This window comes from Perca flavescens, chromosome 3 (assembly GCF_004354835.1).
Source record: "Perca flavescens isolate YP-PL-M2 chromosome 3, PFLA_1.0, whole genome shotgun sequence".
Lineage (NCBI taxonomy): Eukaryota > Metazoa > Chordata > Actinopteri > Perciformes > Percidae > Perca > Perca flavescens.
Window position 1 is genome coordinate 33,497,738 of NC_041333.1, and position 25,355 is coordinate 33,523,092.

Here is a 25,355-nt window from a genome sequence, read left to right on the forward strand (position 1 = left end):
CCGATGATGCCATCAGGACCACATCATCTGCAAAGAGCAGCGATGAGATCCCCAGCCCACCAAACTGCAACCCCTCCCCACCCCGACCACGCCTCGATATCCTGTCCATAAATACTACAAACAGGATTGGTGACAAAGCGCAGCCCTGGCGGAGGCCAACCCTCACCTGAAAAGAGTCCGACTTACTACCGAGAACCCGGACACAGCTCTCGCTTTGGTTGTACAGAGATTGGATGGCCCTGAGAAGAGACCCCCTCACCCCATACTCCCGCAGCACCTCCCACAGTATCTCCCGGGGACCCGGTCATACGCCTTCTCCAAATCCACAAAACACATGTAGACCGGTTGGGCATACTCCCAGGCTCCCTCCAGGATCCTTGCGAGAGTGAAGAGCTGGTCCGTTGTTCCACGACCAGGACGGAATCCGCATTGTTCCTCCTCAACCCGAGGTTCGACTATTGGCGAACCCTCCTTTCCAGCACCTTGGAGTAGACTTTACCAGGGAGGCTGAGAAGTGTGATACCCCTATAATTGGCACACACCCTCTGGTCCCCTTTTAAAAAGGGGAACCACCACCCCAGTCTGCCACTCCTTTGGCACCGTCCCAGACTTCCACGCAATGTTGAAAAGGCGTGTCAACCAGGACAGCCCCTCCACACCCAGAGCCTTGAGCATTTCTGGACGGATCTCATCAATCCCCGGGCTTTGCCACTGTGTAGTTGTTTGACTACATCAGTGACTTCCGCCTGGGAAATCGACGACAATCCCCCATTATCCTCCAGCTCTGCCTCTAACATAGAGGGCGTATTAGTCGGATTCAGGAGTTCTGCAAAGTGCTCCTTCCACCGCCCTATTACCTCCTCAGTTGAGGTCAACAGTGTCCCATCCTTACTGTACACAGCTTGGATGGTTCCCCTTCCCCCCTCCTGAGGTGGCGAACAGTTTTCCAGAAGCACTTTGGTGCCGACCGAAAGTCCTTCTCCATGTCTTCTCCAAACTTCTCCCACACCCACTGCTTTGCCTCTTTCACGGCAGAGGCTGCAGCCCTTCGGCCCTTCGGTACCCTGCAACTGCCTCCGGAGTCCTCCGGGATAACATATCCCGGAAAGACTCCTTCTTCAGTCGGACGGCTTCCCTGACCACCGTTGTCCACCACGGTGTTCGTGGGTTACCGCCCCTTGAGGCACCTAAGACCCTAAGACCACAGCTCCTCGCTGCAGCTTCAGCAATGGAAACTTTGAACATTGTCCACTCGGGTTCAATGCCCCCAGCCTCCACAGGGATGCACGAAAAGCTCCGCCGGAGGTGTGAGTTGAAAGTCTGTTGGACAGGGGCCTCCTCCAGACGTTCCCAATTTACCCGCACTACACGTTTGGGCTTACCAGGTCTGTCCAGAGTCTTCCCCACCCTCTGACCCAACTCACCACCAGATGGTGATCGGTTGACAGCTCTGCCCCTCTCTTCACCCGAGTGTCCAAAACATACGGCCTCAGATCAGATGAAACGATTATGAAATCGATCATTGACCTCGGCCTAGGGTGCTCTGGTACCAGGTACACTTATGAGCATCCCTATGTTCGAACATGGTGTTCGTTATAGACAATCCATGACTAGCACAGAAGTCCAACAACAAACAACCACTCTGGTTTAGATCAGGGAGGCCGTTCCTCCCAATCACGCCTCTCCAGGTGTCTCCATCATTGCCCACGTGTGCGTTGAAGTCCCCCAGCAGAACAATGGAGTCCCCCACTGGAGCCCCATGCAGGACTCCAGTCAAGGTCTCAAGAAGGCCGAATACTCCGAACTCCTGTTTGGTGCATATGCACAAACAACAGTCAGAGTTTTCCCCCACAACCCGCAGGCGTGGGAGGCGACCCTCTCGTCCACTGGGGTAAACTCCAACACAGCGGCGCTCAGCCGGGACTTGTGAGTATCCCCACACCCGCCCGGCGCCTCACACCCTGGGCAACTCGGAGAAGAAAAGAGTCCAACCCCTATCCAGGAGTATGGTTCCAGAACCAAGACTGTGCGTGAGAGGTAAGCCCCACCAGATCTAACCGGTAGCGCTCCACCTCCCGCACCAGTTCCGGCTCCTTCCCCACAGAGAGGTGACGTTCCACGTCCCCAGAGCCAGCGTCTGCTGCCCGGGTCTGGTCCGTCGAGGCCCCTGACCTTCACTGCCACCCATGTGGCATCGCACCCGACCCCAACGGTTCCTCCCACAGGTGGTGGGCCCATGGGATGGAGAGGGAGTTGCCACGTAGCTTGTTCGGGCTGTGCCCGGCGGGCTCCGTGGCAAACCCGCCACCAGGCGCTTCGCCGACGAGCCCACCGTCTGGGCCTGGCTCCAGACGGGGGCCCCGGGCTTCCTCCGGGCAGGGTCACTCCATCTCTGCTTAGCTTTTTCATTGGGGTTTTTGAATTATATATTTATAGCATGTGCATGTTATTTTGAGGACGTTACATCTTCGCAAGGAAGCAACTCATAATATGGCACAGCTAGGTGAGAAAAGTGTCGGTTGCCATCCACGGTGATGTCTGCTTCCTCGCTACAGTGGAAAGTTGACCTGTTTGTTAACACGCTTCACTGAAGGACAGAGCATGGTCACAGCGTGAAGTGCTGGAAGGGAGGGACCAAGGTGATTCACCTTACATAATCGGGTTGATATGATTAGATTCAGGGTTTACACTCAGGGTCTAATTCATTGCATTTTTCCGACTGGCAAGGCAGGCACAGAGGGGCTAAAGCTACGGTCACGATCACCCTTTAAATTTAGGTGTGGAAATTTTAGATTTGTTCTTATTTCATACAAACAGGTGATTATATTCACACCTGCAGGCAGCACTGTACAGCTGCATTCTTCTGGACAGGTTTAGGTAAAGTGCCCTGCTCAATGGCAATTCAGCAGACATTTAAAGAAGCAGGGACCAGGGGTGGCCTCTAGCTCACAGTAAGAGCCTTCGCCCCATGTTAGGTGAGTCCTGCAACGGTGCGGGTTGGAATCCGGCCCGCTGCCCTTTGCTGTGTGTCATCCCCCATCTCTCTCCCCCTTTCTGGTCTATGCATTGTCATTAAAGGGAAAAGCCCCCAAAAATAAATAAAATAATCTAAAAAAGAAGCAGGGACCATGCTGCGTTGCAGTTGGACTGGGAAGTCGGAATATCCGAGTTCCCAGTCAGATGTCACCTGGAGTCGGATTTCCAAATTGGAAAGCCAGTGGAAGCACTCCAACCCCAACCTCACGATCCAACATGGCTGCTCCGAGTATCAACTGTAGCGAAAGCTGTGAAAATATGCTGTTCATTCTTCTGCACTTCTGTTTTATTTGTGTCTCATTAAATCATCAAAGGGCAATACTGTCCATCTTCTATCTATTCTATCTATCAGTGGAGAAGTTGCTATGAAAAATACCACATAATGCCTTGCTATCAACTGATATTGCTGATGGCTAACCTGGCTACAGTTCCCCCAACCCCAACACGTGTCTGGAACACGGTCAACTCGGGTGCAACGCTATTCCTAGTTCTGAGCTCTGACTTCCGAGGTCAATAGAACGCAGCATTAATCACCCCTCCTACTCTCCCCATCATCATTTTCCCAGAAGGTGTGTGCATTTGAAATTGTTTGTCACCAACCTGCTTCTCTAAAAAAAAAACTTTTTTTTTTTTTCCATTCCTTGGAAGCAAATGTAGTGAAGGAAGAGTAAATGAAGACCCAGTCAGAGCTTCTGTGCACAACACGGAGAGACACCAAGAAGAAGAAGGGCAGTAATGGCCATGAGAGCAGATATATTGAGGGAGTTACAATTCTGTGACTCCATCCTCCTGTGTATTTCAGATTTAATCTAAACTCTAAATGTGAGTGACCTACAGATCTTTGCGGGGTAAAGGTTTGGTACAGGTTTGCAAAACAGAACCATGTAGAATTTCAAAACTCCTGCTGGCAATTATGAGAACGAATGTCCCATTAGGAAGGTACTATGTGAGACATATTTCGGGTTGAGTATTAGCTTGACAGGTGTCACACGGGTGTCTTACTCATTGCATCCCAGCTCCACCCTTTTGCCTAGGATTTTTTTAGGGCTGTGCTCGATTGAAGAAATTTTTAGTCGACTAACACTCATTCAATTGTATCGACAAATCAATTAGTTGATTTAATCGACAGATCTGTTAATCTGAGTTTCTCCGCAGTCATGCAAAAGCACCACTTTAATTCTTGTGCTTACCAGAGAATTGCTCTTACGTTTAATGGAAATAAGTCATTCAGCATGAAAAAGAAAATAAAACATAAAACATGACTAATCGACTAAAGAAATCTAAGTTGACTAAGACCAAAACGACCGATTAGTCGACTAATCGACTAAGAGGGAGCAGCCCTAGATTTTTAACATTTTGACAAAACACAGAATTGGATCATTCAAAACGTGTAAACCAATGGGAAATCACGAGGAGAGAGGCATTCTGTTTAGTAGTTGTGACACTTGTTTTGTTTGTTCTTACTGGTTTAACATGAAGTGACTGGCACAGATACCATTTTCAAAAAGAATATATAAAAAAATAAATATTTTTGTCTGTTGAAAGGAAGCAGATTCAGGAGATTCAGCCAACAGAGTAAAAATTATTCTTCATTTCACTGACTTAAACATCAAGTACAGCCACACACACACACACATACACAGGCATATGCACTCAGGCCTGCAGACTCTGGCTCCGAAGCACAGCCGGTCACAATCACATTCAACATACCTGTGAGGATACACAGAAATCTGGCATTAGATGTGACTCGCTGGGAAACGCACGATCCAGCATCTGTGGCTGTCTGCTTTAATGGCTGCCTGCTAAACCGAAAACCTAGACGCCACAATGGTAAGATAAGTCCAATTCGGTGAGCAGAAAAGTATTTTAAAAATTCTGTTGTGTTCTGTTATGTTAAGGTTACTCTCTTTTTTTAAACTCTAACACGGTTTTGTTCATTTTGGGTCCGGTTGACCTCTAGAAAGGATAAAACTTGTGAAAAATGTGAACGCACACATGGGGTTGGATCAATAAATCCTTGCAGCATGTGCAGAGGGTTACTACAGATGGTGAGAGTGTAATAGCGCCAGAGGTGCCCGAGCTCATTAAGAAACAGGACCATACTCCGGTGCAGAGCATGGAGAGGGGAGCAGTGAAGGAAGGGAGGGAGGAGAGGAGGGGAGGGGAGGATGCAGAGCCTGAATGTCACTGAGATCTGCTGATTTGCTTCTGTTGGAAAATGGAAACAAAAAAAAAAGTATTATAAATCCTTTCTCTGTGTGTGCCTGGAGAGCAACAGAAGATCTGTGTTAAATTTGGGAAAATAAATAGTAGCATGTTAATAATAAGCTCAGAGGTTGTTCTGAGGCTGCAGGCTGCTGCACACAGGAAACAGGCTGGAGTGTGGCGCCATCTCCCTGTCAGCACGGCTTACTTCTCTGTTGCCGTTAGCCGTAGGGAATTTCTGCTGGCGATGGACATGCAGAGATTTATAGACTTGGGATCAACCAATATAGGTTTTTGATGCCAATATTTTGTGCAGACATGCAGTATTATTTAAATAGGACTTTCAGCATGCCAACAGATCATAGTCATTAAGTTCCCTGCATAGTTATTATAGCATAGTCATGGCAAAGTTGAAAAGCCACTGAAATAAAGATCATCATGAAGCTCTGCGCTGGACCTATTAAATGGGAGGCCAAAACACAAAATACTTTCATACTAGAAGCGGTCACGGACAATTTTGTTCCAATCTATGGTTCGGATACAATAATCTGAACCTATCAACAACTTTATTTCTCAACATAGCGTATGGCCAAATATACTAGTCCTCGCTGTTCATTCAGAAGCTAAGTTTGTAAACCTTAATGCAAACATTTGCCTTCCCCAATGACCTGACATCCACCAAAAACTTCAGATCAATAAAAAAAAAAAAACATAGATCTTCTAATTGGGCACTTTCCTATTGTTGCACAATTTAAAAGCTGCAGTCTGAGTTACAACACAAGTTCAAGTTCCATTCCTTCTAGATAAAATCACTGCTCTGTGAAGGCATGAGAGGAAAATGTTGCACAACTTTTTTTCATTTCCTTTAATCACTTTTGGAGTATATTTTTGGAACATGTGTTCTCCAATACATGTGACAAAGATCCTTAAAAAACAAAAATTAAAAAAAAACTAAAAATATGACGTGACAGACAGTGAACCGTCATTCTGTCTTTATATCACCTCTGGTTTTCTGATCCTGCTGCCAAACCAGCCTGTGTGTGTATGTGTAAACATGTGCACAAACGCAGCAACACAATGTGAGCATAATCCCATTAAATCTACCACAACTTGACAGACACTGGCAGAAAACACAAAAGTTCCCCTTATGTACACTCATATTACTCATGGATGTGGCTGCACACATTCTTTGTGTGTAAAACTGCCACTTTCTGAGTTTAAAATCAGAGGAACATTGACCTTAAAGACGCTGGGATTAATCCATTTTATAATTTGAGTCACTGTTCAACTGATTCAGGATGTGCTCTTTTTTTTCGGAATGCAATGTCCTGCCAAAGCAAGCCTTGCATTAGGCAATTTATCAATATGACGGAGTAAATTAGTAGTAAAATGGCTCCCAGATGGGTTCATGAGGTCAAAAATAAACAAAGCAAGGATGCACCAAATCCAGGATTCGGCCGAGTATTGGGCTTTTTGACGGGGTTCGGTTTCTGCAGAACCGTAGAATTTGTTTTCCACCGAACCTTGCGCAACACGCGCTATGCTGGTCGACGTAATGGCGCCGCCGTTGATTACGGGAAGGTGTTTACGTAGGTGGAGCGTTCAATGCCGCAGGCTGTGAGAAAGTGAAAATGGAACTCATGAGCAGAAAAAGTGTTTTGTTCAGCAGTACTTTCAGTCAAAAGGAGGCCATTCAAGTCCAGCTACGTGTTCAATTTGCAATGCCGATTTGTCTCGTGGTGGCGAGGACCCTAAACAATACACAACATCTCCGCTGTTAAAACATTTGGTATGAAAGATCCGAAAGAATACGAATGGGCATGAAAAGAATCTATAGACAGCAACTTCAGGTATGGCAAAGGAAGGACAGTCCGTGTTAACCAGTGGTTTACTTCATTAATGTGTTTACTGTGTTAATGGACTGAAGATGGGAGTAGGATTCGGTATTCGGTTTTGGATTCAGCAGAATCTTAACCAGTGGATTTGGTATTCGGACGAACCCCAAAAATTCGGTGCATCCCTACAACAAAGTGACGACAGACTAGTCGTCATCAGTTTTGCTTTTCTTCTTCTTTTTCTTCTTCTTTCCCAAGCCCTCCACAACATCCCCATACAAAGTGTCTATTGGTTCACATTTCACGGTTACATTTTCCTCCTTCACCCTCACACTGGGCTCCAAGCCCTCCTCCACCTCCTCTCGCTCCCTGTCCTCTCGCTCCTTGTCCTTCTTTTTCTTCTTCTTTTTCCTCCTCTCTTCCAAAACGTCGCCCTCCTGGAAGGGTAGCTCCATCATTACTTCATCCTGAACTTCAGGTTCAGCGACAGGTTCCTCTTTCACTCTCACCACCCCCTCCGCCTCCTCCACATGCTCTGCCTTTATTCGCTTTTCTTTCTTTTTCTTCTTCTTCTTTTTCCTCCCTTCCTCCTCCTCCTCCTCATCCTCCTGCCATGTTTCTTCTACGAATCGTTTGACTACCAGGGGGCGGAGGGTTGCAGACGAGGGCCCAAAGGCGGCTCCATCCGCCTCGCTCTCGGCCACGCAGGTCAGCGTGGGGGTCTTACTGCCGAACGGATGGAACCGCTGTCTCAGCCCAGGGGGTATGGAGGGTGCTGGAGTGGCGGGGATGACCTGAGGGGCCCGGTTTGCCCTGCTGTCTCCATAGCTCTCACACACATTTAGCAGGCCTGAAAACGTGGGGCCAAAAACCACGGCATCGGACGACTGCTTGTCGCTGGTGAGCAGGCGCAGGTCTGAGGTACCGTGGGTGGACGCCAGGATGCTGTAGATCTGCTGGCCCCCCCCAGTGTTGGCTGCGCCTGCAGCGGCAGGAGCCTTCACGGTCTGGAGACCTGAGAGGGGCAACTTAATGCCACTGAAACTGGAGGGAGGGAGGAGAGGCCAGGTTAGGCATCATACACACAAAGCATGCCGGAAAAAAGTTCATCAACTTAACAAGTTTACACCAAACTACATAATTTACCAAGACTACTATTGAAGTTGGGGTGGGTGGGGGAGGGGGGGGACTCTGAAGCTTCAGCATGGAGCTTCTCTCCAGCTCCACCTGCTGGCCCCAAAAGAAACAAACTGCCCCACTGCCACTTACTACATGTAAAGACCCGGACACACAGAGCCGACGGCCAAACGTTGGGCTGATCAGTCTCCCCGAGTTGGACCGAATGGTTTCTCCGGAAATTCAAAGAAAGACTGTCATGGCGGCTCGTTCAGAATACCATTTCATATTGTACTAAAATAGTTCACCGAAACATGTTTCTGAAAACACTTTAAGCGAGAAATAGGCCGTGCAGTTGCTGAATCTGTCTTCATTTCAGATCGACAAAGATTTACGTCAGATTTTGAGAGACTCTAGTCACGCTCATCCCGCTCCCCGTTTCCGGGTTAGCACTCTACCAATCAGATGGGTCGTTTGAGTCTGACTGCCGGCAGTGCCCGCCCCACCGATTATACACGTCAAATCGGCCAAAATGAAGGACGACGGCACGGAACACACCGAACAGACACGAGTGACTGACCTCGCCAGACTGTCTAACGGCCGAAAAAATGGGAGAACAAAAGCAGTGATCCACAGTAGCTAAAGTGTGATTACTTTTTTCAATATTTTCCTATTGTGAATCTTTGCTATGACTTTTTCCGAAGTGTTTAGTAGATCAAAATGTATGCAAAGTTTAGGATACTAAGGATTCTAAATGCCTTCTTCTAAGTCTGACTGTGCCTGAGAGACGCATACAAGGAAACAGACGAAAGGGGAAAGATTGTACCCACCATTCTGGGTTAAAGCTGGCGGGAGCTTTAATGAGCCATAACTCATTATGGTCCGTCAGACTCTCGGTGAGAGTTGTGCTGCAGGGCTTATGGCAGAAAGACACAAAGTCAGCAGGACACTGGAACCTGGTGGTCTTCTTATCTGTGGAGACAGACAAGAACCGCACGCCATTTATTATTTTACTTATTTGTTGTTGTTGTTGCCGTGTGTGTGTGTGTGTGTGTGTGTGTGTGTGTGTGTGTGTGTGTGTGTTCTGTATTGAATGAGGACCAGCAATAAACTTTTGATTTTCTTTGAAGTTTCGCCATTATTTGATGTAATTCCTGGTACCAAATTATGATGACTCACAGAAATTTATAAAAATAAATTCTAAAAAAAAAAAAAAAAAAAAGAAAAGAACCGCACGCCATCATCATTTCATGAATAAAATAACACCAAGCATAAGAAATACACAATAGAGCCCTGAGAAAGAATACCTGAATAAAAGCAGTGTGTGCTGACTTTTCACTGGATTAACTTTTAGTATCACCTTACTTGTGTGTACTGCCTCTATGAAATATGTTCTATGTTGCCAGTAGAAACACAGCTACATGGCAAATGCTTAGCTAGATAAGTACAGAGCATCATTTCGAGACTGTTACACGTTTTTACTAAGACGTTTTTTCCTTTTTAGTAAGTAAAAATGTAAAAATATAGGCGTTAACCCTAACAATCTGGAGCTCAGTCAGTCACTGCCTACTGTCATACAGTGTATTTACTTGCTTGCATTATATTTCTGATTGTAACTGCCATCATAAAGCTGGTGTAACCGAACTGACCATTACCACCAGTTTTATTTTTAACCCATGTGTGTGTGTGTGTGTGTGTGTGTGTGTGTGTGAACTTACCGGTTTCTTTTTGCTTAACAGGGGATTCTGTAGTATTATTGTCGTCTTCATCTTCACTTGATGAAGATGATACGTGTCTAGGCATTTTTATGTTTACAAAGAACTACAAAGTGCTAACATATAAGTTTTCTATCTCAAAACGCATGGCTACGGCGGACGCACATGTGTTGACGCAAAATGAACTCTGAACTTTAATTACTTCACTTCCGTTCCAGTTTCGTTGTAGTCCTAAAACCAGACACCAAGTTGGTTTACCTTGATATAACCAGGCAAGAAAACTCTAACACCCATAATACACCTCGCTAGGTTACGTAACGTTGCAGCGTCCGTCGGGGAAGCAGTTGACAGCAGTCAGCAGTCAAGAGCAGGCCGAAGTGGGTAAACAAAACAAAAACATTTTTTGTTAAATAGCGAAAACAACCCAAAGTTTTGATCTACTTTTGTATCCGAAGAATGTGTAACATTGTTCTGAAGGGGTTTGAAGTACGTTAAAGTGAAAAGTCGTTAGTAAAGAGAGGGCGTGCACCTGTCTAAGCTAAATAGGTTAACCTAGCTAGCTAACGTCTGTCGTTGAGCCCGCTCAGGTTAGCTAGCTAGCTAGCTGGCCAGCCATGTCGTCCCCCTCCTCCTCCAGGCGCCAGTGGTGCTACCTGTGCGACCTGCCAAAGATGCCGTGGACTGTGGTGTGGGACTTCAGCGAAGTGGTTTGCCGTGGCTGCGTAAACTACGAGGGAGCTAATCAGATTGAGTTCCTTATAACGAATGCCCGACAGCTGAAACGAACTCACGGGATGCAGGACGGTAACGTCAGGTCACCTGGTCCCTCGCCCAATAAACACGGCACATCTGGCAGAGGAGATGCGGACGGAGGCAGGCAGCACATGGACCGCTACGACAGGGGAGGAAGAGGAGAAAGTACCGTGTCTGCTATTCGTGTGCCGCCCAACGGGCTGCACCGCGACGGCCAGCAGCCTCAAGAATTGAACCGTCAGAGCCCCAGCGGCAGCCGAAGACCCATGCTAGGCGCTGCCATCCCTCCTAATCTAGTGACTCCGAGTATTGCAGGGATTCCCCATGGGTTACTTACGGGCATGCCGGCGGGTCTAACCGCCAGGACAGCCCCCATGAGCAGCCCCATGATCTTCCCTGCCCCGGTGCTGGCCGAGATGAGCCGCAGACAGCTGGGGATAGGGATGGGGATAGCTCCTTTTATCACTCCGGAGCTGGAGCGAGAGCTCAGTTCGTCACAGAATCAGCCCAAGATGCAGACACAGATCCACACTGCTGTGGCTGGCAGCAGCGGCAGTAAGAGTACAGGCATCCCTTCTTCTACCTCGACCCTGGCTGGAGGTGTGAACCAGACCAGCCCCAAGCCTGCCTCGTCGCCAGCCAGGCAGCCACGGCCCCTAACTGCGAGGTCCGGAGGGGAGCCCCTGGGATCCAGCACCTCAGCAGAGGCTGCCACCACAGCTGCAGCGTTACCCCACAGCGGTGCCTCTGAGCTGGGATCAGCATCTGCCAGCAACACTCATTCAACTGGAAACACTCTATCCTGCACCTTGTGTCATGAGAGGCTGGAAGACACACACTTTGTTCAGTGTCCATCAGTGCCTGGGCATAGGTTTGTTTTGTTTGCTATTTGTATTCTTTTTAAGGTAGCAGTGCATAGTGAATAGCCTGAAATGTGTTGATTTATGTTGCCATGAATAAAATGCTTTGTTTGTGGCTTTTAGTCACACCAAGTAAGCAATTCAAGACTGCATTTTAGTTTCTGTTTTTTTTTTTTTTTTTGCATACATTTTTTAGACTAAGAAACATAATTTGTTACTTGAACAAAAAAATGTTATTACTAAAAAAAATCATTAGTTGTTGGTATCCCTAATAGTTATGTCTCACTAGTAATTGTAATAACGTCTTCTCTATCTCCACCAAATTTAGGTTCTGCTTCCCCTGCACCAGAGTGTACATCCAGAGCCGGCGGGGCGATGGGGAGGTGTACTGCCCCAGCGGAGAGCGCTGTCCACTGGACAACTCTCCCAACAGTCCCCCTTGGGCCTTCATGCAGGGAGAAGTATCCACCATACTCGGCACTGCCGGAGCAGGAGCTGCATCAGCTGCTGCATCTGGAGCCGGGAACGGGCCTGGAGCTGCGGCGGCGTCCGGGAGCGGAGCTGCCAGCGGAGCGGGAGCCGCCAGCGGAGACGTTACCGTCAAGAAAGAGAGAGAGACGTGATGATGGCTTCCATGAAAACCAGACAAGGACCCAGTACAGCAACAGGCAGGTCCACAGACATACAGACAACCCATAGTCTGAAGTCTGACAGCATTTTGCATTGTGGGACCATTATACAAGGAAGCGCCTTAGTTTACTCCCATCTTCAAGAAATGCGTTTGCCTGTCCTCTCTGACAACAGCTTCAGGTTCTTAATCTGGATGTTTGTGAATACGTATCTGTTGAATACATGAATTGTTTTCTTTTTAATTGAAAGTGCTTTTCTATTAGATTCGATTCTATTATTATTTTATCAATAATATTGTCCTAAATTATCGATTCACCCAAATTGATATCATATACGCTGTTTGGCATATTGGAATTATAAAAATGGATTGATGTTAGCTACATGGATGAGATTAAGAGAGGCAGGAGTGATACAAAATGACCTTTCAGTCTGCAAATATGGCGTATGACAACATCTCTTTAATAGGAGGCAGTCAGGGTATTGTACATGTGTTGTAACACGTGTTTATGTCCCACTAGATTTGCCAATCTAAACCACACAGCTTTGATATGGTGGGATATGTGTAATTTCATAAAAATTTAATTTGTTTTTGGTTTTTGTCACTCCAGAGTTGAATCGTATACCGAAAGAGACGTCTGCAATGGAGCTTTGAGAGATCCAGAAGAGAAGCAACACAGTTCGGAAAACCTCCATTGCACAGGTCTTGACTCCAACTACTAACACCACTCAATTCTATCAACATTATCAGACCTAAAATTGCCTTTTGATGTACTGTTGGAATCAGATATTCAGGGCCAATCAACAGCTGAACAGTGGCTACTTTTTGTAGTGTTAGTAGTAGTTGTGCCAGTAGAAACAACTGGGCTGCGTTTCAATAGTGGTTCAACATGCTCTCGTTGACTTCCCCTAAGCACTTGCCCTCGGGGGGAATCCGCCGCCATCTTACGTGTCGCTCCAATCGTCTAAAAAACGGAAGTGAACTTGGTGAGATTGACCCTCAGAGGGCTGAGGGAGCGAGTAATAGCGATGGTCACTCCAGAGGTGGACCTCACCCACAAGGCATTGCAGTTATGCATCTGGGGCAAGAAAATAGATCGATGGTTAGGTGGCAGTAACGTACAACCGTTAAAACTCCTGTTGCTGACCACCAAAGAAGGAGAAGATTAATAAATACATTTCAACTTTTTAGTTTCCTCATTGTTAGCTAGATATTTTACTGAAACATGTAATATAACTGTCAATTTACTTTATATGTTTTATTTACAAGATAGTTGTATGTGTGATTTTATAATTCCAACATTATCTGTAAATGCATGGAAGAAACTCTGTTTTTGCAAGATGTAAGCATTAATATGGTTAATGATACAGATCACACATTTCTAAATCTGAAACTCATGCAGCTGATTACCAAGCCTCATTGAAATGAATCTGCAGGTATTTATGTGTAAAAAGCAGTAATAATACTTTTTATAAATATTTGTATTGCGTCTTTCATACAAGAAATAGGCCTGCTGTACAAAAAGGAAATTGCATGACATAAGCAGACGTAGAATGAACATAAAACGGGGATATAAAGCCATAATTAATAGAAAATAAGATGGATAATAAAACACACTTGAAACAGTAGCGCTAAGCCTACAACTGGCGGTCAACCTGCCCCACCCACTTTCCCTCTGCTCTCTAAGTGGTCACCGTGCGACATATGCTATGACGTCCTACCAAGGGCTGAGGGGAAGTGAAGGAGGGCATGTTTAAAAAAAATAAAATAAAAAATAAAATAAAAACACTAATGAAACGCAGCCCTGATCATGCCCACATTAGCACTGCCAGCTAGCTACTGTTAGCAGCTGGACACAAACGGGCTGAAGCCACACGTAGACTACACCAGTCTTTTCTCACTTTTCTACAAACAAAAACCTACACCACCATTGTAATTTTTTTGAAAGATTTCGTAATCACATAAACAACTGTCACACTTGAATATGCACCTTATGGAACAACCAGTGCCAACAGGACTACTGAAATGTCTCTATTTCTCTTATCTGGCCACCAGTGTATTCATATTTTATTTATTTGGTTTTATTTGCTAATGGTAGCTTGTTAGCAGAACTAATATAGGGATGTTTATAGTTTCAAATGATCCTTCTCAAACTCACAGAAAGTAGCCACGCTCCAGTGTTTACTTCAACAATACACTCAATACTGTGTTTGCACGGGAAAGCACAGAAAGCTTGTTTTGACAAATCCAACACAAATGTTGAAATGCTAAAAACAGTGGCCACGGTTGTTCTGTATCTTTCCCGTTTGATGAACAAACTTTGGCCGGCAGCTTGCAGCAGGAGGTCAGATATCAGACTGTTGGCAGAAAAACACAAGCTGGTTGGAGTTGAAACAAGTTGGAACTCGCCATGCCATTTTCTCTGCCAGTGCTTGGTCTAATAAAATCTTTGTGCTTCTACAACTACGATTAACTTTATCAACTGACACGACACTGACAGTTATCGTGACAAAGTGTACCTTAAATTTCAAATTATTTGTATTGTTTTGACTGTATCTGTCCTGATGCACAATCAGATTGTTTAAAAAAAAAAAAAAAAAAAAAAAAAAACTCTCTAAAACAACTAAACATGCAAACCGACATGAGTTGTGAACAGAATGCCAGTAGTGACATTTCTCTGTGTGTCTGTGCATTTGTTTTTTTTCGTCTGCTCAAAGTAAAGTTGACTTTGACTCCGAGAACAGAGTGTCTACAAACAACCAGTTGTTGTGTCAAAGCATAGACCAGCCGCAGAGACTCTTTGTTCAGCTGTATTTAAATGTTGCTTTCATACAAGATCCAGCCCAGCCTACGCTTTACCCCGAATGTACATGAAAAGATATATCTATCGATAGGCCTAGGACTATATTTTATACTCGAATGTTAAATGTTATATACTGTATAGATCTATAATAGTATGTGCAATCCTTAGTCATAGCATATGCAACAGTTTGGAATATGTAATTAAAAACGATGCTGTATGTATCATTTCTTAAACCTTTAGTTTTTTTGAAGGGAGAATCCACCTAAAAGCAGAAACGTTCTTCTGTAATCCTAAAAAGGTTTAATATCGTTTAGGAATTTGTTTCTCCTAAAAGGAGACTTCTTATCACCTGACACTTTTATGGAGTGGAAACTGTATTTAAAAAAAATTCTTTTTTTCAGTTTGCAGATGATGAAATTAAGCTTATCTTAATTTAAACAAACAAACTCACAGTCTGTTGAATTTGCTTTCCATTCACATCCATTGTTCCATTCATGTCAGTAGAGCGTAGGGGCCCACGATTCAGAAAATGTCACGATTCGATTCAATATCGATTTTTAGGCTCAAGATTTGATTAAAAAAACCGTTCTTGATTTAAAAAAAAAAAAAAACCGATTCACAGTATGTTAATGTAGTTATTTTTCCCGTGGGAGTGCAGTAGACATACAATTTAAAAGAAAAGAAATGCAACAAATTAAATGTAGTTTGATATTACTTTATATGTCTTCATACAAAAATAAAAATGTTTGCACCTAAAAACTGCAAAGTGCCAAGCTTTTGCCAGCTTTCAAATACATTTAATTCAAGTATAAAATAAAACTGTTCAATAAGAAGAGCTTTTCGCTCAGAGTTCGGTGGGAGTTTAGAGCATTGAAGGAGTGCGTTGGTTCTTCTTTTGATTATGACGAGAGTGCCCAGGCGTCAGTGGGAATTCGACGCAGCGCCATCTATGGGAATGGCGAGCTAAACTCATTTCAGGACAATAGTATACACGCCATTACAAAACGAAAAAAACAAAAAATATGAACTGATTTTTGGAATTCTATGAATCGATTTTGAATCGGTAGAGCTTGAATCACGATACAAATGTGAATCGTTTTTTTTTTGTTTTTGTTTTTTTTGCACACCCATAGTGGAGCGAATATGAATGACCAGTCCACACATCTCTGGACTTCTAATCCAGACTTTAATTGCCAGTTACAAAAGAATGTGCAGGGATGTCATGTTCCTAAATTGAACAGTCCAACATTTTAATAATCACACATTAAATTAGTTTTTTGGTGGATTCTCTCTTTATGTGCAGCATGTACTCGTCAGTACAGAAGCACAGACAAACCAAAGGTAATTTTATGCCCAAATTTATGTTTTCTGGATGTTAATGTTTAATGGGGATTATATATATATATATTCTTGGCCAGGTCTTCTTCACCGGCTTTCTTCATCCAGCCGTTACAGTTTACAGGCCTGTGTGGTCTACTGTACTTATGGGATTTTATATATAGTAAACGCCTATGGTATGCAGCAAATACTTATACAGGCTTTCTATATTGAGAGAATATCCCACGGATCAGGTCTGTTGTAGAGAAATGTCTTTGAAGAAGTGGAATTTTAAGTTTAATATGCACTGATACATCATGCAAGGCCTTGTTAAGTGCCTTTTTTTAAATGTTTACCGTCTGTTTGTGTGTCTGGGAACCTCAGGGGAAGTTGGAGTGCAATGGCTTTTTTTGAATTGTCTAGTCAATGATTAACCTGAATCTGTTTCCCTTCAATTGCCATCAGACGGATTTTGCTTTCACCCGAAACCTTTGTAAAGTCGGCCAGCCATTTATTGTCTTGATATTGTCTCTCCTCGCATCTCTCTTCTTTTCATGTATGTGTCATCTTGGGATCTGTTGGTTTTATTGCAGCTTCATGTACAAAATAGAAACCAGGAATAAATGGGATGAAAACTTGCACTTGCTTTTTTTGTTTCTTGTGTTTTACCACTGACATATCATGTTAAATAGTTTTTTTATGAGTAAAAAGCCAAGACAATTCTTCAAACATAAGTAGAGGAATGATTTTGTAATCTTGCTTTTTTACCAGGAATAACAGCACATTGGTTGGCATCACGGCTACAGAGACTGCAGCGGTTCCAACAGGACCAGAGCTAGAATTGAATGAGGTTCACATTCTACAATTACACATCACTTACACAAATAGGGGCTGATTCAGACATTATTTACATATAAATGTGACTGTATGTCATGCATATACACACAGACTCTTGAGCTCAGGTGTCTCCCATTTCCAAGTGTACAAAGCACAGCACAATAACATCTAAAGGCATGTTGAATACATGTTCAGCATCTCTTTCCATCATAACACAAATTGTCCACATCAGCGGCATAGACATCATCATTATCCTAATCATCAGCATCATCATCAACACAACGATCCACATATCGCTAACTAAAACCGCACACTTGCCAAGTGAGTTGGGAGTTACTGCCTCCTCCCCCCGGGCCTGAGTTCACAAGTGAAATGGCTGTGGGGATGAAGGAGTGCTTGTAGCTGTTACTCTTAATCACGGGGATTCTGAACCTGTCTAGAGCTGCATCTCATGGCCCTTATTTGATAGCTCCTCGACTCCTCGGTCCTCTGCTGAACCGGATATACGGTGTTCATTTTAGAACCTCCTCAGATCTCAGACTCAAACGAAAAGGCATTAGGTCACAGGCGAATTGGCATCGGAGTAGCCTAAAAGTCACTCCGTCTCGGAAAAACCTCTGGATGTTGTTCTGTCCCGACTCGGGGAAGGCCGTCTCAAAGCTCTTATTTCGGCCCCGAGGACCGAGCATACAGAGAGCAGCCTTCCTGGAAGCCGTGCAGCTGAAGGAGTTGCTATCTCCGCCCAAACAGCTGATGAATTCATGTGACGCTTCAGAGGAAACGACGTCTCATCCCTCTAAAAACACATTCTGCTTGTTGCCTCTCTCTTCGCGTCTCTCCAGAGCCTCCTCGGTGGGAGGGACTAAGACGCAAGGAAGGGAGGCAAGTGGATGAGTCGAGGGTGCAATTTAAGGGCCATGGGGTGCACCTTAGGTCTCACAGCTGACAATGCTTATCAAAGCCAAGTACCTTCACGAATATGTAAGTCATAGGACTGATGCATGAACATTTTATTTCTAACAGTAATAGTTTTATTGTATTTATCATGTACATGAATCTATTGGGTAATTGGTCATTATTCAACATAATCTTTTTTAGACACTGATCTTGTGTAATCTTCTTAGTAGCCAATGCTCTTTTTGAAAATCCCAATGATAAGAAGACAAAATAGTTCATGTCTGAGGTGACCTTTAAGTCTTAAGGCAGCTCCTTTATGTAATTTTGGCATCCGGGTAAAAATTCAACCTGCAAGAAATGAAATTCCTGGTTTCTATTTTGAAGTTTTGAAGTTTACTTCATCAAGTCAAGTCAGGTCAAGTTTATTTCATCCATTAAAATGGAAATTACAGTGCTCATACCCGCCTTAATGCCCATAAAAAATAGAGCATAAATACAATACAGTATATACAATACAATACATAAATACAGTACAGAAATTATAAAAATGTACTGTAAGAGGATGCAGTGTCTGTAAAAAAATAAAAAAGGACTTCTTTTGATAATAGTGTTGAACTCTGTTCAGTTTAATTCAGTAACAGAAGAAAAACTAATTTTCCAGACATAAAAAAAAATCAAACAAACGTTTCACAGAAACTCTTTCCTGCCAGTCTTTTTCTGTTTTCTAACGGCCACAAGATGGCGCTCTTAGCCTCTAACCCCAGTTTGAATGAAAGGACAGACGCCGCTTGGCACCGTCTCAAGAGTTACAGAGAATCTTTGGTAAAGTGATAAACTATTAGCGCACTTTGTGTGAAGAAGAAGAGAGAGGGTGGTGGGGGGCCGATCTGTCGTTTCCTCCATTAGTGTCAGCTATTGTTAAACCAATTACAGAGGTGTTAATGGACGATAGGAGGCCCATTTGAATGAAAAGCGGCAGAGAGAGGATATGGCTAAATGTGTGTTGGGGAAAAAAATGGGACCTTAAAGACGCATTACACCAATTAAATATGCTTATTAAGAGGCAGGGTTGAAGCTTGATGCGTCATGGCCGAAATGCAATGCTCATCCTTCAGCAGGTGTGTGAAACAATTTAATAAACCAGGTTCAAAGATGAAGAATTGTATGTTTATCGCACTAAGAGATGACAGGCATTAAAACCACCAATAGTTATTGGAAATAAGTGTATGGCACTCAGCAGAGCATCCAAAAACAGTAACAATTTGGTGGTTTTTCCAGAGCAACATGAATGTGATGCTGTGTTGGAAATTCAGGATATCAGATTCCCCACTGGCACCTGAAGGCGACAAAAGCGAGTGGAACAGAAATATCCAACACATGAATCGCCACCTAAATCCAACCTAATGAAATGATCTCTGATTGGACAGTATTTTTTTATTTGACCTTTTTTTATTTTATTTTCTTTGATACTCTTTGGTTTCTTGTTGCTAGGCAGTTCTGCAGTCAGACATGGATTAAGAAGTTCAGCTATGCACCGGAATAAAATGTATTGGAGGAGCCCCTGTTTATTCCCATGCGATGGATAATTGGATGCGAGTCCCTCCCTCAAACTAGACTTTATATTTGGTTGTATTGTTCCTTTTAAAAAAAAGTCCAGTCTCTTTCAGGCTTAATTGCATCATTACAGACACCGAGGTGTTAGCTCATTCCACGTGTTAATCAATTTGACAGCGTTTTGCAAAGTCTTGCAAAGTCTTGAAGGCTGTGATTGGCAATATCTAGACTATCACACAGAGCTGCAGCTGATATATATATATATATATATATATATATATATATATATATATATATATATATATATATATATATATATATTACGGTGGGAAACATGATGACTTGGTGATATTTTGGTGGTATTTGTATTTTTTTTTTTTAAATCGCCTGTGATTGGTTATCACATGAATATAATCATCAAGGGTCAGTTTAACCTAAACCCTGAAGGCAACATAGCCATCAGGTGGACGCCAAACTTGAGAAATATAAAATGTAACCCGACAAATCTTTTTTTTTTTTTTAACATATCTGCATATTTTGGTGCATCTGCGCGCACATGTAGCCTACCTTCCTGTTTTTTTCTTATTTCCTCGGGATCGCTTCTCAGTCTTAATCCCGTCGACCTCCCGCCTGCGCATCAATTACATCTCCATTGACTGGCCATTAGGCAGAGGCATTGACATTCACAGGCCTCCGTCTGCAACGAGGCCGATGTGTATTCCACAACACAGGAGTTGGGCCCTATGCATTACACCAGGATTACATTATTTATTGTATTTCTCTGTGGCGAAGGGTTGCGAACGCCTCAGGGGAGAAGGTCTCTCACATTTGAGGCCTATACCGAGGCGAATTTACGCACAGATTTACGCACATAGGCACCCAAGGAACTTTCAGTGACTTCAAGTGTCTGTTGGTACGTTTAAGTTTTCATACTGAGTTTACTGTACCCATGGTGTTGCAGTGACATACTGTATATGAGGCATAAGGCCGTTTTAATTAGTCCGGGCAGGTTTATCAGTGTGGTTTAATTTGAGGGGCTTGGTGTTGTAATGTTACTGATAAGGATCTCTGATGTTCTGATATTCTTCATTTGATAGTCAAATATTTCCCTGATAGTCATGACAATCAGGGAAATATTTGACTATCAAAACTCAAAATCTGAAATAAATTTGGCAGTCACTAAGCCCTCAAAGAATGTTTTATTGGGTTCATAGCCGAAGGAGAGAAGTGATAGCCGAGGGAATTAACGACTTCCACGCCCTTTGCCACACACACACACACACACACACACACACACACACACACACACACACACACACACACACACACACACACACACACACACACACACACACACACACACACACACACACACACACACACACACACACACGTCACAAAACCTCCCCATCCCAAGAAACGCGGTTCAATATCGACAAATAACTTTTTTTGTAAAAATCAATTTAAATATCTTGTTGATTTAGTGTTTTTTTTTTTAAAAACGCATTTACATTGTATTTCCAAAACTGCAGAGAATTGACACGTTGTAGAAGAAAAAAAAGAATAATTATTAGGAAACATTTTGAGTGGAGAAGAAGCGACATGTTGCATTCTTTCATCTAGTTAACTTTTGAGCATTTTAACATCGCACCCTTATGAACTTCACTGCTATAGCCTTTATATATATATATATATATATATATATATCCACTCAGCTCTGACACTGAAGGATTATGGGACAGGCTTTCGTCCGGGTGGCCCCGGTGCAGCCGCCGGCCAATATACAGCACGCCAGGGGGCCACATCGGCCTTTTTGCGGGGCCCTTCCTGGATCCTAACACGATATTCAAATGTCAGGAGCGGGGCGGAACCCGACGGCACCTTATAAGAGGAGGACGTCCAAGTTTCTCTACTGTATTTGCGCTACAACTCCGCCTGCAACACGCTGCGTCCCGAGGCCCCCGGTGGACTGGGGAAGAAAAAAAAAAAACGGGCCAGAAGAAGTCAACATCTGCTGAGCGATAACAATAATACGGTTATGAAACAATGGATGACTGACAAATAAGAAATATTGACTTTACAATTCCCAGGAGCAGAGCGTCACATCACTCTTTGCTTTTTCTTTTTTTTCCTCACTTTTTTTTTTTTTACTCTAGATATTTTCTCCTCTTTTTTTGCCAAAAAGGAGACAACGTTCTTTTTTGGGAAATTTTTTTTCCCCTAAAAACTTCCAACTTTGCGAAGGATTTTATATATATTTTTTTTATATTTTCAAATAGGTCATATATAAGTCTTTCTCCTCCAAAGACTTGTGTTGGGGATGTTGAGTTCTGTGAAGATGGAAGCGCATGATCTACCAGAGTGGAATACTTTCTACAGCGAGGCCAGTGAGGTAAAGACACGTTCACACACAAAAATAACAGAAATGACAAAGAATCAATCACACTGTTTTTTATTTAGGCTACTCGTGTTGTTAACAGCGTCGTCAAGTCTAAGGTTGTTCTTGGCAGTGGAGGAGAGAATAGACAATTTTATTTATTTGTTTTCAGAAGGACTCCGAACGAGAAAAAAAAAAAAAGCTGTAATACTATCATGAATTATAAAAGAATATTATAAAGACTTTACATTCAAATCTTAAGCTTCTTTGACCTACTATAGGAGTGCCATAAAAATACAATATGTTAAGTATGATAGAGTAACATTGAGTATGAAGGCGCACAGCATTTTTGACCTGGTCATAAGAATTATTATCAGGAGAAAAATGACTAAATTCAGATATTCTTCATCTGTGAAAATGCCAACAGAAACATTAGTGCATTATCGAAAAAGAAAAAAGCCACTACATGTTTAGCCTACTTCAGTTTTTATTTGAATTATTAATACCTAATATAAATATGCTATCATCGATACGCTTTCTTCCTTTGTGTCCCCGTAGCCGCTCAACTGTTGCGACAATTCAGGTGCAAATGTAACGCGACTTTTTTTTCTTTCTTTCTCACTAATTCAATTAGAGTTAATTCTATCAGCCGCTTCAATTCTCACCTCTCCTCGACCTGATGGAATTACCGAGAAGAAAGAGACTGATAATAGTTAACCAGCGACAAGTCTGCGGGCCCGTATCCCTTCTGTCCCCCAGTGGAATTTTATCAAGCACTTTTATTTCACGTCGATGCTTTTTTGAGATTTCACAACAACACAACAATAAATTACAACACGGAATAATTCATCCTTGACATACACATACGAATGAGAACAGAAAATAATCACATTCCTCCAGTTGAGCTGAACATTTTGGTTTACTTGTTTTTTTTTCCACGGAAGGAGCGGAGGAGGCCGTCTGAACCGAGAGGCACCGTGACGCGCTTTTTACGCATTTTCAGGTTAACATCGCCGTGTGAAATCCATGTCCTCTCCCCGCGCACTGAGAGCTTCATTGTGCATTGATAAGCAGTCACTTTTTAAATGGAGAGTCAAACTGCTTTACTTTTACATTTAAACAGTCACTTCAGTGCACGCTTTTAAACTAATACCAGTTAAACGCCAGAGAGCCGTTTGTTTGTTTGTTTCCGAAATGTTGGGAATCAAACGTCACGATTAGTTCATTATATTTTATTATTTCACTGTTGTTGCATGTGTGGCAACTGTGCTTTCTTGTGAATAACCAGGTGTTTTGTCGTGTCTCTTTTTTCCCCTCCAGATGTATTCCTCTCCCAGCACCATGAACTCTGGTCTGGGCTCCATGGGCTCCATGGGCTCCATCAACAGCTACATCAACCTGAACCCGGCCACCGCCTCGCCTGCAGGCATGAACATGGCGTACCCGAGCACCAGCCTCAGCAGTTCCCCGCTGGCCTCCATGGGCTCCGGGCCCAGCCACATGTCCCTCTCCCCGGTGACCTCGTCCCTCGGCACGGGCCCTCTAACCCAGCTGGGCCCCGTTGCTCCAGGCTCCCTGGGCTCCTTGTCACACTACCAGAACATGGGCCAATCCATGAGCCAATTGGGGTACCCCTCCACCGCGACCCTTAACCGGGCCGGGCACAAGGACATTCCCCCGAAGCCCTACCGACGCTCCCTGACCCACGCCAAGCCGCCGTACTCCTACATCTCCCTCATCACCATGGCCATCCAGCAGAGCGGCAGCAAGATGCTCACCCTGAACGAGATCTACCAGTGGATCATGGACCTGTTCCCCTACTACCGTGAGAACCAGCAGCGCTGGCAGAACTCCATCCGCCACTCGCTCTCCTTCAACGACTGCTTCGTGAAGGTGGCTCGCTCGCCGGACAAGCCGGGCAAAGGCTCCTACTGGACCCTGCACCCGCAGTCGGGCAACATGTTCGAGAACGGCTGCTACCTGAGGCGCCAGAAGCGCTTCAAGATCGAGGAAAAGCTGGCGAAGAAAGCGGGCAAGAGCCAGGAGGGGGGCTCGGGGAAGGGAGGCCATGGCGGAGATCACCTGGTGGAGGATCACAGCCCCACAGGAGGCTCTGAGGGAGCCGACTCCGCCCACTCAGACAACTCCCACCCGGGCTCTTCGGACGACCAGCCGCATCCCCGGAACTCCCTGGTGCCACTAGACTGCCCGTCGCTCTCCTCCTCACACCTCCACAGCCCGCCCATCTCCCTGCCGTCCTCCTCCTCCTCCGCCTCGTCCTCCCTGTCCCTCTCGGCCGCCACCTCCTCCAACCCGCTCCTCCACTCCCAGTCTCTGGTGGGTAGCTCCCACCTCCTGCCCGGCGCCATGCAGCAGCACATGGACCTACAGAGCGACCCGCTCAAGTCCCTGGACCCCCACTACAACTTCAACCACCCCTTCTCCATCACCAACCTCATGTCCAACGAGCAGAAGATGGACCTCAAGTCCTACCAGGACCAGGTGATGGCGTACAACAGCTACACCAGTGGCTCTCCTATGGGAGCCAAGCAGATCTACGACAGCCCCGGGCCGGCCACCATGGACTCAGGCGCTTACTACCAAACTCTGTACAGCCGCTCGGTGCTCAACGCCTCCTAATATGGACACTCATCCACCCCCCCCCCCCCTCCACACTCACACACACACACACACTCACACACATACAGACACACACATACACACACACACACCTGTCTCTAGAGGTGAGCCAAGATGGAGACTTCTCTTTCTCTCAGCCTTTTCTAAAATGGACACCCCAGCTCTCTTCCTCTTTCTTTCCCTGTCCCTCTCTGGCTCACATCCAGTGGCCTTGGTAGAGACTCACATCTAAAATGGCTGCCGTGTTTGAGGGACCAAAGAACAGTTTTTTTTTCCTTTTTCTTTTACCAACTCTGACAAACATGGAGAGTGGTTGGTTACATGGAGGACAGAAAAGTGTAGCTGGATGATAAGAAGTCTTAACTGATGATGTCAGATCCTGTCTTCGCCTGTCGCACGAGCACTGCACGTGGTGAAATAGGCTTTGTACAAAATGTATATAGAGGTAATGTGAGGGGGCGGGTGGGGGTGGGGGTGGATATTTGCATTTATTTATGAAGGGAATAAATTTTAATATATCTTGTATAGCGCTCTGATGACCAGTTACAACCCAAATGGGAGGGGGGGTTAATCCAAAAAACGGAGAGACAATGGGCGAGTTTCAGGTTACTGCTTCAGGCAGATGTTACTGCGGTGGGAGACAGTTTTCATTTTTTTTGTGTTACAGCATTTCACACTACGTCCATCATTTCTGTCAGATCACACCGTGGAGTGTGTACTTTCTTTTGTTATTTTGGTTAAACATATGAAGAAGAAAAAAAGCCATTTTCTACTCGCTGGAG

General features: G+C 44.4%; 3 protein-coding genes across 4 annotated transcripts; 2 read left to right on the forward strand and 1 right to left on the reverse strand.

Annotated features, from left to right (window-relative positions):
• Nucleotides 1-7,149: 7,149 nt before the first annotated feature.
• polr1g (RNA polymerase I subunit G) lies at nt 7,150-10,185 on the reverse strand. The gene is made up of 3 exons (XM_028573534.1): nt 9,911-10,185; nt 9,023-9,164; nt 7,150-8,120 (listed from the first exon to the last, which is right to left on the reverse strand). The coding sequence occupies exons 1-3, from the start codon at nt 9,993-9,995 to the stop codon at nt 7,283-7,285; spliced, it is 1,065 nt and encodes a 354-aa protein (XP_028429335.1). The 5' UTR covers nt 9,996-10,185; the 3' UTR covers nt 7,150-7,282.
• Nucleotides 10,162-16,907, forward strand: irf2bp1 (interferon regulatory factor 2 binding protein 1). Its single transcript, XM_028573533.1, has 3 exons — nt 10,162-11,531; nt 11,849-12,188; nt 12,759-16,907. Exons 1-2 carry the CDS (start codon nt 10,522-10,524, stop codon nt 12,141-12,143), a joined length of 1,305 nt encoding a protein of 434 aa, XP_028429334.1. The 5' UTR covers nt 10,162-10,521; the 3' UTR covers nt 12,144-12,188; nt 12,759-16,907.
• Nucleotides 16,908-17,955: 1,048 nt separating this feature from the next.
• foxa3 (forkhead box A3) lies at nt 17,956-25,022 on the forward strand. 2 transcript variants are annotated; one of them, XM_028573707.1, is made up of 3 exons: nt 17,956-18,086; nt 21,836-21,948; nt 23,254-25,022. In XM_028573707.1, exons 2-3 carry the CDS (start codon nt 21,877-21,879, stop codon nt 24,571-24,573), a joined length of 1,392 nt encoding a protein of 463 aa, XP_028429508.1. In that variant the 5' UTR covers nt 17,956-18,086; nt 21,836-21,876; the 3' UTR covers nt 24,574-25,022. The 2 variants fall into 2 exon arrangements, with proteins under 2 accessions (XP_028429508.1, XP_028429510.1); XM_028573709.1 differs by lacking the exons at nt 17,956-18,086; nt 21,836-21,948 and adding an exon at nt 22,482-22,524.
• Nucleotides 25,023-25,355: the final 333 nt, after the last annotated feature.

Coding starts and splice junctions, on each gene's coding strand:
- polr1g (XM_028573534.1), bottom strand. CDS start 9,995: ATGCCTAGACACGTATCATCTTCATCAAGTGAAGATGAAGACGACAAT. Junction 9,165..9,910: donor TGTTAAGCAAAAAGAAACCG/GTAAGTTCACAC, acceptor CTGTCTCCACAG/ATAAGAAGACCACCAGGTTC. Junction 8,121..9,022: donor GCCAGCTTTAACCCAGAATG/GTGGGTACAATC, acceptor CCCTCCCTCCAG/TTTCAGTGGCATTAAGTTGC.
- irf2bp1 (XM_028573533.1), top strand. CDS start 10,522: ATGTCGTCCCCCTCCTCCTCCAGGCGCCAGTGGTGCTACCTGTGCGAC. Junction 11,532..11,848: donor CCATCAGTGCCTGGGCATAG/GTTTGTTTTGTT, acceptor CACCAAATTTAG/GTTCTGCTTCCCCTGCACCA.
- foxa3 (XM_028573707.1), top strand. CDS start 21,877: ATGTTGAGTTCTGTGAAGATGGAAGCGCATGATCTACCAGAGTGGAAT. Junction 21,949..23,253: donor TCTACAGCGAGGCCAGTGAG/GTAAAGACACGT, acceptor TTTCCCCTCCAG/ATGTATTCCTCTCCCAGCAC.